This window comes from Nicotiana tabacum, chromosome 11 (genome assembly GCF_000715075.1).
Source record: "Nicotiana tabacum cultivar K326 chromosome 11, ASM71507v2, whole genome shotgun sequence".
Lineage (NCBI taxonomy): Eukaryota > Viridiplantae > Streptophyta > Magnoliopsida > Solanales > Solanaceae > Nicotiana > Nicotiana tabacum.
In genome coordinates, this window is record NC_134090.1 from 129,740,392 (window position 1) to 129,752,903 (window position 12,512).

The following is a 12,512-nucleotide window of genomic DNA, read 5'->3' on the forward strand; positions in this document are numbered from 1 at the left end:
CACCCCTCTCCCCCCTCCCCTGAGTATATGCTTTAACATGAATCACAAAAGGGTAGATTAGAAACCTCTAGTAAAATGCTCGCCCGTAACCCTGCAGATAAAGTGCATTACATAATCTAGGGATTGGCAACTTACCCATTCAGTGACTTTGGCACTGGACGTTCCCAAAATGGGAGCTATCGGGTAAATTCAATATAATAGATACCTATTGGCATTCCAGCCTTCTTTCTCCTCTAAGTGCCATCCCAAAAAAGAATCCAATACTTCTTGGTCGTGAATATCTGAACTGGTTGTTTGATGTTCAAGAATTCTTGTTTAGGCAGTTCATATCGTCCATACATAGTGTTTTATATAAGATTTCAATTATTCCGTGTTTCAATAGTAACATATTCTTCCATGGAGCTAAGGTCCAAAAATATGGAAGAAACAAGCGTTTCCACAACTCTATCACTTAGTCAATTCTGTTCCACTTAATCCATCTTTCATGGCCACATATCATTCCGGCTAAGGAATGGAGAAATCTTTCTCCTATTACATGAATTTAATTTTCATTTCATCCGGGAAAAGCCATCTTTTTCCCAACAATGTCTTTGTCATTTGATCCAATAGCGTTCCATTAGATAGGAACATATTTGATAAATACTGATAACTCTCGAATAGAGTATTAGAACGGAAAAATTCATTAGATAATAAACTATTGGTTCTATGCTATATCTGATGATTAATCAACAATTTGAAGTGCTTTTCTTGTATATTCTTGATAAACCAACATTTATATATAGATGTAGGAGGATATGTTTGGGAAGTAAGAAGCCCCATTGACATCACTTCATCTGCAAATAATTCTCGATGTAAAAACATAGAGCCAGGGGGCTGATCTTTGAATAGGAAAAAGTGTGAATCTGCAGGGTCCCAAATGAATTGGCTTATTCGAAAAAGGCCTTGTTCTTTGGAAGATCTATCTCGTGTCTGGTACTGCATGGTTCCACTATGCAAGAACTCCGAATCATTCTCTTGATGTTCATCCTCTTCATCATAAATGATCCGCTTGCCCCGAAATGGCATGGACCAATAGGGAAATCCCAATTCATTGGGCCTTTCGATACAATCAAATAGAAAGCCCCAAGGGCGCCATATTCTAGAAGCCCAAACTATGTGATTGAATAAATCCTCCCGCGGGTCAAGGGTTCCTTCTTCCTCCCCTTCTTCAAACTCCGATTCATATTTTTCATAGAGAAATCATTGATCAAGGATAGAATAAGAGCTATTTTGTATCATATCTTAGGGATTCCATGGTTCGGGCCGAAGAAGCAATGTCACTCGATCATTATCAAACTGACTACAATCTTTTTCTGTCCGTGAAGATCCCACCAGAGAGCCTTCTACTTATAATAGGCCATGAACTAGATCATAATCATTCTCAACGATTCCATAAGAAGTGATCCCATTTTTTTCATCGGGCCCGGATAAAGACCAAAGATTTTGAGCGACCAAAATTGCTTATAATTTAACCTGGGATAGTAAATTACTTATCATTTCTATCAAGTTATTATCAGTTAGTATTCCCTCCGTTTCAAATTAGACAAGGTATTTTCTTTTTTAGTTTGTTTTAAAATAAATGACACATTTCTAAATTTGGAAATTATTCAATTTTAAACTCTTCATTTTATCCATTTTACCCTTAATGAGAAGCTTTTATAACCAAATAAATATCATGGCCCCACAAAGCTTTTAACATCACAAGTTTCAGAAGTCTTTTTTTCCTTAAACTCCGCACCGAGTTAAACTAACTCATGTAAATTGAAACGGAGGGAGTAATAGTTAAGATTTATATAAAAATTACTCCATCTCTTTTAAATTAGATGAGCTACTTTTCTTTTTAATATATTCCAAAATAAATGATACATTTCTAAATTTGGAAATAATCCAACTTTAAACTCCTCATTTTACACATTTTACCCTTAATGAGAAGCTTTTACAATCACACAAATATTATGACCCTATAAAGTTTTTACTCTTTAAGATTTTAAGACCACAAATTTCAATTTTTTTTTTCTTTAATCTAATTACCTAATCTACCTTGAAACGGAGGGAGTATTGTTTGTAAAGCTAAGAAGTTAAACTAAAAAGAGTAGGAGGAAAAGCTAGAATAAAAGTGTAGATATTGTTGTGTGCCATTTATAGTGGGGACAGGATGACAGGGTCCCACATTTTACACCTCTTACCCCCTGTCCATTTCCCTCTGCACTTTTTATCAGCTTTTTGATATTTTAATTGTTATCAGAAACTCAACTATTCAACAGCATACAATCCTCAGAGACTTCCCAAAAGAACCAATCCTTACCCTTAACACACACAGACACACACACAGAGCCAGATATTCCGGAAAAAGGTCGATCTTTCTTGTTCAGAGGTTTTTGTTTTACTGTCTAAAAGCTGCAGCAATAAAGGGAGCTTATCTATAACTTGCTTCTCGTGTACAAACTTAAAAATCTTTTTTTGGTTAGCTTCACAGTTATATCAGGTAAAAGGGTTGCTTATTCTTCATCTGGGATTGTGTTGTTTTTGTTGTTTGATCTGTTTGTGGGTCGCTGAGAAGTTGACTGTTTTTTCATAATTTCAAGATTCATTTTAGAATTTTGCTGTATACCAGTTGCAAGTCATACAGTAGTTTGGATATGAGTGCTCTTTCATGTATTCTTTAAGTAGTTTTCTGGTTATTATGTAGACTTCTGCAGCTTGACTTATGTTCCTTTGTTTGATGGTATTCCTAATGATTGGAATTTTTTCCTTGTTGGTTCAATTTCTCCCCCCTTTTCTTACTGAATTTTCTGCTTTTTTTTTGGTTGAAAATTTTGAAAGAATTTGTGGTTGTCTTAGCTAATGGTGTTTTTACCCCTAGCTCATATAATATAAGTGGTCCAAGCTCACATCTTGATAAAGGAGGACGGTTGTGGTAGGTGAGGCCAGAGCAAAAGGTAATTATATTTAGCTATGATGAGTCTTTTGGATGCTCAACCTGAATAGAGAAAATAGGAAAAAGATTCATAAAGTTGACCTCAAGTTGTTTGGAATTGAGAGAGATTGATTGATAGATTTGTGATAATGATGCTTAGAAATAAATCACCTACAACTATGTGTTTGGATTCTTGGTTCTAATGTTTTAGCATCTTTCACCTTTTATGATTGAAGTAGCATCATTTATACCTCGCGTTCTCTAATTTCTTTAACAGCCAGTTGTTCTATTTCAAATGGAATTTTGTGTTAACAATATCTCAATTTCAATTCTTGAAGGTGAATTTTCAAACATCTCAGATATGAAAATTAGACCTGTATTCTATCTTAAGTCATCTCTTTTTCGTTTGGCTTTTGGAAATGCAGATTCTATTCCCTTATACGGCAGAAGGACCAGATCACTTGAACAATCTGTATGTGCTCAACTAGGAAGCAACTTCTAGTGCTTATAGTTTTGTTGGAGGCATAAAGATTTATAGACTGGTTTTATCTAAGATTATTGAGGAAGAGTGATGGGTCATATATGTGAATTCTGTGGGGAGCAGCGGTCAATTGTATATTGCCGGTCTGATGCAGCTTGCTTGTGTTTGTCGTGTGATCGCAATGTGCATTCTGCCAATGCCCTTTCACAGCGACATTCCAGGACACTCTTATGCGAAAGATGTAATTCACAACCAGCTGTTGTTAGACGCGTCGAGGAGAAGATATCTCTTTGCAAGAACTGTGATTCGATTAGTCATGCTACAGGTTCCATGCATAAGAGGCAAGCACTTAGTTGTTATACAGGATGTCCTTCCGCTGCAGAACTTTCTACTATCTGGTCATTTCTCTTAGATGGTGATTCGACTTGTCAGAAAGGAATGGGTGCAATGAGTATCACCGATAACCAACCTAGGGATAACGAAGATCCTCAAGGAAAGAACAACTCTCAAGACGTGTCTGCTGCAATTGAAATGAGTGAGTTGCATACTTCATCAGAGAAATCAACCACTCTCATTGAATCCTCTTTACCTACTCCTGACAACAAGCAAAACAAGCTGGAGCTATATGCTGGGTCCAAGAATTACTCTTCATCAAAGGTAATCTAGGTTTTCAAATATATGTCATGGTTCAAAGTGAAGAATCTTGCTGATATGTTGCGAAAATGAGTAGTCAATTTTAGTATCCTGGGACAGCTACATTGTCAGAATGGGGTTCAATTGAATCCCGACGAAAATTACACTGTATAAATAGGGTATAAATAAATTCTTGTATATATATATATCTGAAAAATTGCTTTAGGTTGCAAGTTCATATAGTATCATTTTTTGTTGGAATTGCCTTGTTAGAATTCCTGAATCTGCCACTTTTAGTATCCCGGAGTTGGATTAGATAGCAATGACAACTGATAAGTTAGTCAACCACTTGCTTGGCTCGTGAAGCTGAGGTTTCTTGCACCTTGATGTTCCTCAGGAATGTTGCAACAAATTTGAGTTTTGATTTGCCAATGCCCAGTTCTTTCTGTAACACTAGCTGAGACTAGTGAACTTCTAAGAGGTCAAATCCATAGAGAAAGATGAGCTCTAAACTATGATGTTTTCTTCTTCCTTTGACGAGAATTCCATGTTCTCCATCAAGCATTTGGTTGCACTGCATCATTTTAGTATGTTAAAGTTGACTATGGTTATCCACAATATGTGTTGACCTTAGTGCTTCCAAATCGTTTGACCCTATACTTCTCGGAAGTTGCTTATGCTGTTATTGTTGTTGAAACACAGGGTTGCTATACTGGAATGAAAGGCTCAATGATATTTGAAGATGATCCTTTCGCTCAAGATTTCAATATGGATGAAGTGGACCTGAGTTTTGAAAATTATGAAGAGCTATTCAGTGGCTCTCTCGATAATCCAAATCAGCTTTTTGAGAATGAGGACATCAATGGCTTATTTGGGACGAAAGATATGTCAGTTTCTGGTTCCAGCTGCCAGGATGCCGATGCTATCGAGGTGGTTCGTACTATTAACTTGCATTGTGTATACATTGTCTATCCTGCATAAACTTCAATATTGATATATACTTTTAACAATTTTAGGATTTGATGCACAAGGTTTGCTATCATTACTAGGTGGATCAGGTGGATCACGAACTATAAATTGTGTCTACTATAGTTTGAGTTATAGAGTAGTGAGTGTATCATTTTACTTACTGTTTATTTCTGATATTTGTGTGATGCATGCTTTCTTCGTCCCCTTTTGGTCCTAATTTATGAATTGTCATCACTTTTCTTTAAGTTGCTTCATTTAGGTGTTCCCTTCCTTGATGTCTTAAACTTTGTTATATGCATCATAAATAGGGCAAAGTCAAATATTGTGCGCGGGTGCATTTTGTGAATTTATACTGGTTATAGGTTAATGTCTTGGCTATTAACAAAGGAAATGGAAAATTTGTCATGGACAGGAGCTGATAGAATATTCAATTTGGATAGTAGATTTGAGAGTATTATACACCCTGTAGTGAATTTAGCTCTCCCTAATTCATATTCTTTTCTAGGGATGGAAGTGATTCTTAAGATATTTCCTATGAAATTCTTTTTTCTTTTACAAGTTCCCAAGTATCAGGAGTTGATACCGATGAAAACTTTGGGCCAAGGCAAGATTGTTTTAGTTCTGCCCGTATCATTTATCTCTTCCTGTTTTGTGAGTGTATTATGTTTTTACATTCCATTTCATGTGATCTGATGTGTCAACCTCTTCGTCTGTGAGTTGTATCTGGAGATTTATGGAAAGTCAAATGTGCATTTTTCATCTGGATTTCGTTAATTGTCTCTTTGAATGTCTAATGAGTATGTCATCTGATGCATTACTCTGCTATAGGGCAGACTTTTTGATTCTGGTTCTTAATCTTTAATTGTGACAAAGTACTCTAAAACATATGTACTTTATCTCTTTGCTGCTGATGTCTTTTTGGTTGCCAACTTATAGTGGGTCTTCTGCTACATGGAACGTAAACATTTATCTCTTGTTTTATGAGTGAATTATGTTTTTACAATCCATTTCATATGATCTGATGTGTCAACCACTTCGTCTGTGATTATTCTTGCTTTTTTCATGATAAAAATCTATCTAATCATACCTAAATATGCATGGACTTGGCTCAACGAATAATTTACCAGGGGGCATCGATTCGAAGGGTAATGACAATGCAACCAGCATGTAGCAATGCCGAGTCCGCAGACTCACTGGTGAGCTGCAAAACAGAACCTTCCATTTGCTTTGCGAGGCAAGCATCCATCCTCTCATTTTCAAACCTTGGGGGAGAGAGCAATGCCGGGGATTACCAAGAATGTGGAGCCTCCACAATGCTTCTTATGGGAGAACCACCATGGTACCATCCATTTCCTGAAACTTCATTGCCATCAACTAGCAGAAGCAATGCTGTATTGCGCTACAAGGAAAAGAAGAAGACACGCAAGTAAGTTCTCTTGTACTAACCACCTAAACTTCAGCAGTGGTTAATATCTTTATTTCAGACCAGAAAAAATGATGTTCTTAATAATTGTGTATGGATTCCTTAGAATTTATCATGCAAGGTTATTGCATGGATTGTGCAAGCTCTATTTTCACAGCCGGCACCAATACTTCTCTTAATTTGGGCATCTTATTTCTCATCTAATTTGCTTTGTTCAGAAATCATATTCTCCCACATACACTCATTAGTCAAGAAATTTTGTCCACATTTATTTGCTCTAATTTTTGGTTTTTAGTATATTTTCTTAGTACATCTCTTTTAACTGTCTTTTCTAATGTGCAGATTTGACAAGCATGTGAGATATGCTTCCCGCAAGGCAAGGGCTGATGTCAGAAGGCGTGTGAAGGGACGGTTTGTCAAGGCTGGTGATGCTTATGATTATGACCCACTTGACGAGACCAGAAGCTTTTGATTGCACTACTTATTACCCAACACATAAGGAAACTGAAGGATCCATATTAAATTGGGCAAAACTGGTTAAGTTATCGTGCGAGGGGATGAAAGGAGCCTTATTTCCTTGTTTTGGTGACATTGTATGGTTGTCTGGGGAGAGGATTTCAACGTTTCCTATCAACGAAGCTGGACATGGAAAGCCGAATACTCTGCTGCTTCACCAATTTATCAGCCAGAGAAAGAGGAACGTGGTAACTTTTTGTTAACTAAGTGCGCTGGAGAGGCTGGGACTTGACGATTTCTAGAGCACACGATCAACTTCATTCCAGAAAGGGGTCAAGATTGTTGCTGTCTCGACTGTAATTATTTTGTTCATCGACTACACCACGTTCCCTCTAGCTTGCTTATGTTCTTACCACTCTAACTAGGTGAACTTTACACATTCTGAGTCCCAAAATAATTCAGCTGTCTCCTTTCATGTCTGAAGGACTGAGAGTTGGCTATTATGTTTTGCTGTCATGTATAATATGTGTAGAAGGGCTAGAATGAATGGCAAGATGACATATGAAACTTGTTTTTGTTAATTTTTTTCTAAATTGTTGTAGATAATATATATATAGCATAGTCAGTCAGTGCTTTGAGATCTAACCGTCATACTGCTCTAATCTTTTCCTACGTTGGGAATTATAATTTCTGTTTGTCATCTATATATATATATATATATATATATATATATATATATATATATATATATATATATATATATATATATATATATATATATATATATATATATATATATATATATATATATATATATATATATATATATATATATATATATATATATATATATATATATATATATATATATATATATATAAAATATTTTCGTGGGGGAGGGTACTATTTGGCTATAATTTACCCTAGTTATTAGTTGTGATGCCATTATCCAGTATACTATATCTTTGCAAGAATATTTGGAACAAATAGATAAAATATTATATTATATTCTAATAAAAGGGATATGTTTCTTTATTACTTAGTGGGATGATCTAAGATTCACATGTAGAGAAAAATGCTTTGAAACAAAGCCATAAAACACATCTACTTACTCATATCTGCCATTGGAAGAGAAAGAATCTAATAAAGGAAAGTGAAAGATTTAAGAAACGGAAAAGCTTTATCTATTTGATTACTAGAAAGTGATCGGGACATTACTTATATACAGTGGTGTGCTAAGTCATATATATAATCTACAGTTATAGAGACAATTAAGAAGCAAATTTTCTTGTTGGCACTTTGGCAAGAGGATGGTGTAGGGTCCCCACAGACATATCATAGTAAGAAACATTGTGTAATTGTGTATAATCCTTTCAAGAGCAAATGCTAAGGATAGGTTTGCATGTGAGTGGAACAAGCGTAGGTGTCCCCTTGGCTTAAATGCTAAGGATAGCTGGTGACTAATTGGACGTTTATGAACTCAAGTGGGAGCAATTATAATGTCACGATCCAAAATTTCATTAAGACCGTGATGCCACCTAACCTGACCCGTTAGACAAACCACGCACAAAAATAATCACAAACGAATAATATAGTGGATGTTTAACTCTCATAAGTAGGGGTGGGCATCGGTCGGTTCGGTTCGGTTTTCAATATTATCGGTTTTGCCTATCGGTTATCAGTTTACAAATATCATAACCTGATAACGAAACCGATAAGATATTGGTTATCGGTTATCGGTTAATCGGTTATTGATCATTATCGGTTCGGTTATCGGTTTACCCGATAAGGTAAAACTAAAACTAAGATTGCTGATTGCTGAAACGCTAATAATTATACAAAGTAAATTTTGTACAAAGTTTACTGGAAGTGGAAGCTGCTATATATGACACTTCAAGATAAACTACAGCTGAGTAACAAGAATCAAACTACAGCTGCTATATTGAACACTAATAACGACACATAAAAAAAATATGATAACAGAAAACTGCACACAAAGCTGCACATAAAACTAACATTTCTCACAATAATTTCAGTTTAAAGTTAAACTTCTCACTGAATAATTTCAGCACACAAAGCTGTACATTTTTTGCCTCAAACTAAACATACCCAGTACGGCAGTACCTCAATTGCCTGTGCATACAAAATGCAAACAACTCAAATTCCAATCTAACAAAAATAGGAGATAAAAAGATCCCAACTTTCACAACCCAAAAACAGATGTATACACAGTAATGTCCAAACTCCAAAGTAATAGTTCAAACACATTAATAACAATGCAAAGTAGTATCAACCTTAGGATTAACAAGTCCAATTGTCCAAAGTCCAAACATAATACATAAAACAAGATGTCAATAACTACATCTTACTTTCCACCATCCATCATCACCTCTTCAATCCTTTCATAGTCACTCCAAACATGTGAGATAGCTTTGAGACCACAAAGTCGAGGCATGGACTCTTAGTCTTCTGAAATAGCAAATGGAAACAAGTCTGAAGCAACTATGTTTCTACTCAAACATATGTAAAATTTCTTAAGTTGCAGCTTAAAAAAAAGGGCACCAATAAGCTAGTTAACTCATAATATCTTTTACTCATACATCCAAGAGTGAAGGCTGCTCTGCCACTGCGCGACACCTTCAGGAAACCAAAGAGCAATTTCCTTCTTAGCGCTCTCAACAGAATTGTGGCTATCAACGAAGCCATAAAAGAAAAGGTGAACTTGGCACAAATGCCATTTTCTGTTGCAATGCTCAATTGCTCAGCACTATGACTTTGGTGAAAAATCATTAAAAGAGAAGTTGTCAACTGAATTACATAACATCATTCAGCAAAGAAGTTGTCAACTGAGTTTTAACATGGTGTTAGGAGACAAATGTACGTTATAGCAAACACTAAAATGGGAAATTAGATGTTTTACCTCCCAATGTCAATAGCATAATCACCACGAATGGTGCCAGCAGCAGACTCCAACGGATTTGTTGCTCCAATTATCTTCCTACCGGTTGTAACTACACTCTTACCTGCCCACACCATAACAAGAAAATATATTAAGCAAGTAATATTTGTAATCATACTATGTATAACATATAAGTTGAATAATTAACTTACCAAAGTTTTAACTTACAACTATCTAAGATTCTACATATCATCATCGCACGGTTCGTTTCCAAGATTGGCAAAATCTATGAAAATATATATTAACAAGTCAAACAATAAAAATATTAAATAAACTATATATAAAAATAATATACAATCAAACAAATTAAAATATTGCTACCTTGTTCTAGTTGCTCGAGAACATCTAAATCTTCCTCAACACTTACAGGTAATGGCTCACTTCGAAGCCAATCTTGAAGGCACAAGAGAACTTCCACCAATTTAGGAGTCAATGAACTCCTAAATGAATCAAGAATACGCCCTCCAGTGCTAAATGCACATTCAGATGCAACACTTGAAATAGGAATAAATAATACATCCCGACCCATCTCAGCAAGAATGGGAAATCTAGGTGAGTTTACTTTCCACCAAAGCAATATATTACCGTCTGCTATTTCATTTTCAACTTCTTCTGTTAGATATTTTTCCAATTCTGATTTAGAATTTGAACCTCCAATCCCAGCTTTATGTCTTTTTAATTCTTCAAAGAAAGAACCAAAAGATCCATTTGAAGTTTCCATTGTGTCCAATGAAGAGTTAATAAACATGAAGAGGGACGACAAACTTTATCTTTTGAATAAGACTTTACATACTCATCAAACAATAAAGTCATGTATGTATGTACTCCCTTCGCGATAATTGGCCCTTTCTCTTTGAACATCTTCGCAAGTGCAAAACTAACAGAATCAAACTTGTACCGAGGATCCAAAACACATGAAATGAAAATCATTTTGTTCATTTTTTCTGGATCACCCCAATACTTATCAAATTTCTCCTTCATCTTCTTTGCCATTAAACCCAACAAAACATCTTCATTTAATATCAATTGTTTCAAGTAAACAGCAACTTCACAAATTTCAAGAAAATGATGATTTGATGTAACATAAAGTGAGCCAGATACCTTTACAGTAAGCTTATAAAAGATTTCAAGAAATTTTGTCAATTTCTTTACATCCTCCCAATCACTACTCAAAAGTGTACCTGCAGGACTTCCATTTACAATATCAACAAACTTAAGATGATGTGACAAGCCAATATCATGATCAACATATTCTAAAATTTCACTCTCATATTCAATAGCCCTGTTCAACATTAAGTATGTAGAATTCCACCTTGTAGGAACATCCAAACATAAAGATTTCCTAACTAGATTTCCTTCATCACAACATTCCTGAAACTTTTTCCACCTAGCAGGAGACTGCCTGATATATCTCACTGCTTGCCTAATACGTTCAATAGACACAATTGATTCTTTTATACCATCCTGAACAACAAGATTCATAATATGAGCCATACACCTCACGTGAAGGTGCTTACCATTCATAGAATTGGTCCCCCATTTAGTTAACTTCTTAGAAAGCTCCTTCACCATCACATCATTTGAACTAGCATTATCAACTGTGACAGTGAAAATCTTTTGTAACCCCCACTCTTTCAAACAATTAACAATACTATTTGCCATATCTTCCCCCTATGACTAGAAATAGGACAAAAGTTGACAATTCTTTTATGCATTTTCCATTCACTATCAATCCAATGAACAGTAATACACATATAATTATTCGTTGTAAGGAAGTCCAAGTATCAGTGGTAAGACAAACTCTCTAATCTTTAAAAAGCTTTACCAACTTACGTTTTTCATCATTAAAAAGATCAAAACAGTCCCGAGTCACAGTTCTACGTGAAGGAATTCAAAAAAAAGGTTGTGCAACTTTCATAAAATTCATAAAACCTTCCTTTTCAACAAAGCTGAAAGGAAGTTCATCAACGATCACCATACGACACAAAGCCTTCCTACATTGTTCTTGATCAAATTTCCAAGGAACAACGACTACATCACCCTTATTACCCCCCGGAATAGGGTTAAAGCCAAGTTTTGATTGACTTTTTGCAACATCTAAAGGCATTTTTAAACACTTGGCCATATGTGTAAGGAGTGATTTCGTACCATTATCTTTTGAATCGGCAAAATATTCTCTTTTGCAATGTTTACAAACACCCTTTTGATTTCCTTCCGGATCAATAATTTGGTCGAAATATTCCCATGCAACAGACCTCTTTTTTCTTTGTTTTTTTGCTTTCGATTGAACTGATTGAGATTGTGATGTGGCATTTGAATTAGAAGCTCCACTTTCACCAATCACCTTATCAATCATGATATTTTCAGCCATGTTTTTGTGTCACTGTGAATTTGATTTAAAAGAAATCAAGCAGCGATACAACATTTTAGGAAGAAATCAAGCAGTGTAGTATAAATCAGTATTCAATAGAAATCAAGCAGCGATACACTGTGAATTTATACAACATTTTAAAAGAAATCAAGCAGCGATACAACATTTTAGGAAGAAATCAAGCAATGTAGTATCAAGCAGTGTAGTATAAATCAGTATTCAATAATCAATAGAAATCAAGCAGCGATACACTGTGAATTTATA

General features: G+C 35.3%; 2 protein-coding genes across 2 annotated transcripts; one reads left to right on the forward strand and one right to left on the reverse strand.

The window, feature by feature from the left end:
• The first annotated feature begins 2,253 nt into the window (after window positions 1–2,253).
• On the forward strand, window positions 2,254–7,563 carry LOC107816562 (zinc finger protein CONSTANS-LIKE 9). The gene is made up of 5 exons (XM_016642287.2): window positions 2,254–2,524; window positions 3,382–4,094; window positions 4,773–5,000; window positions 6,167–6,465; window positions 6,805–7,563. Exons 2-5 carry the CDS (start codon window positions 3,528–3,530, stop codon window positions 6,932–6,934), a joined length of 1,224 nt encoding a protein of 407 aa, XP_016497773.2. The 5' UTR covers window positions 2,254–2,524; window positions 3,382–3,527; the 3' UTR covers window positions 6,935–7,563.
• A 4,205-nt stretch (window positions 7,564–11,768) lies between these two features.
• LOC107816561 (zinc finger BED domain-containing protein RICESLEEPER 4-like) lies at window positions 11,769–12,248 on the reverse strand. The gene has a single exon (XM_016642286.2). The coding sequence runs from the start codon at window positions 12,246–12,248 to the stop codon at window positions 11,769–11,771; it is 480 nt and encodes a 159-aa protein (XP_016497772.2).
• Between the last annotated feature and the right edge of the window lie 264 nt (window positions 12,249–12,512).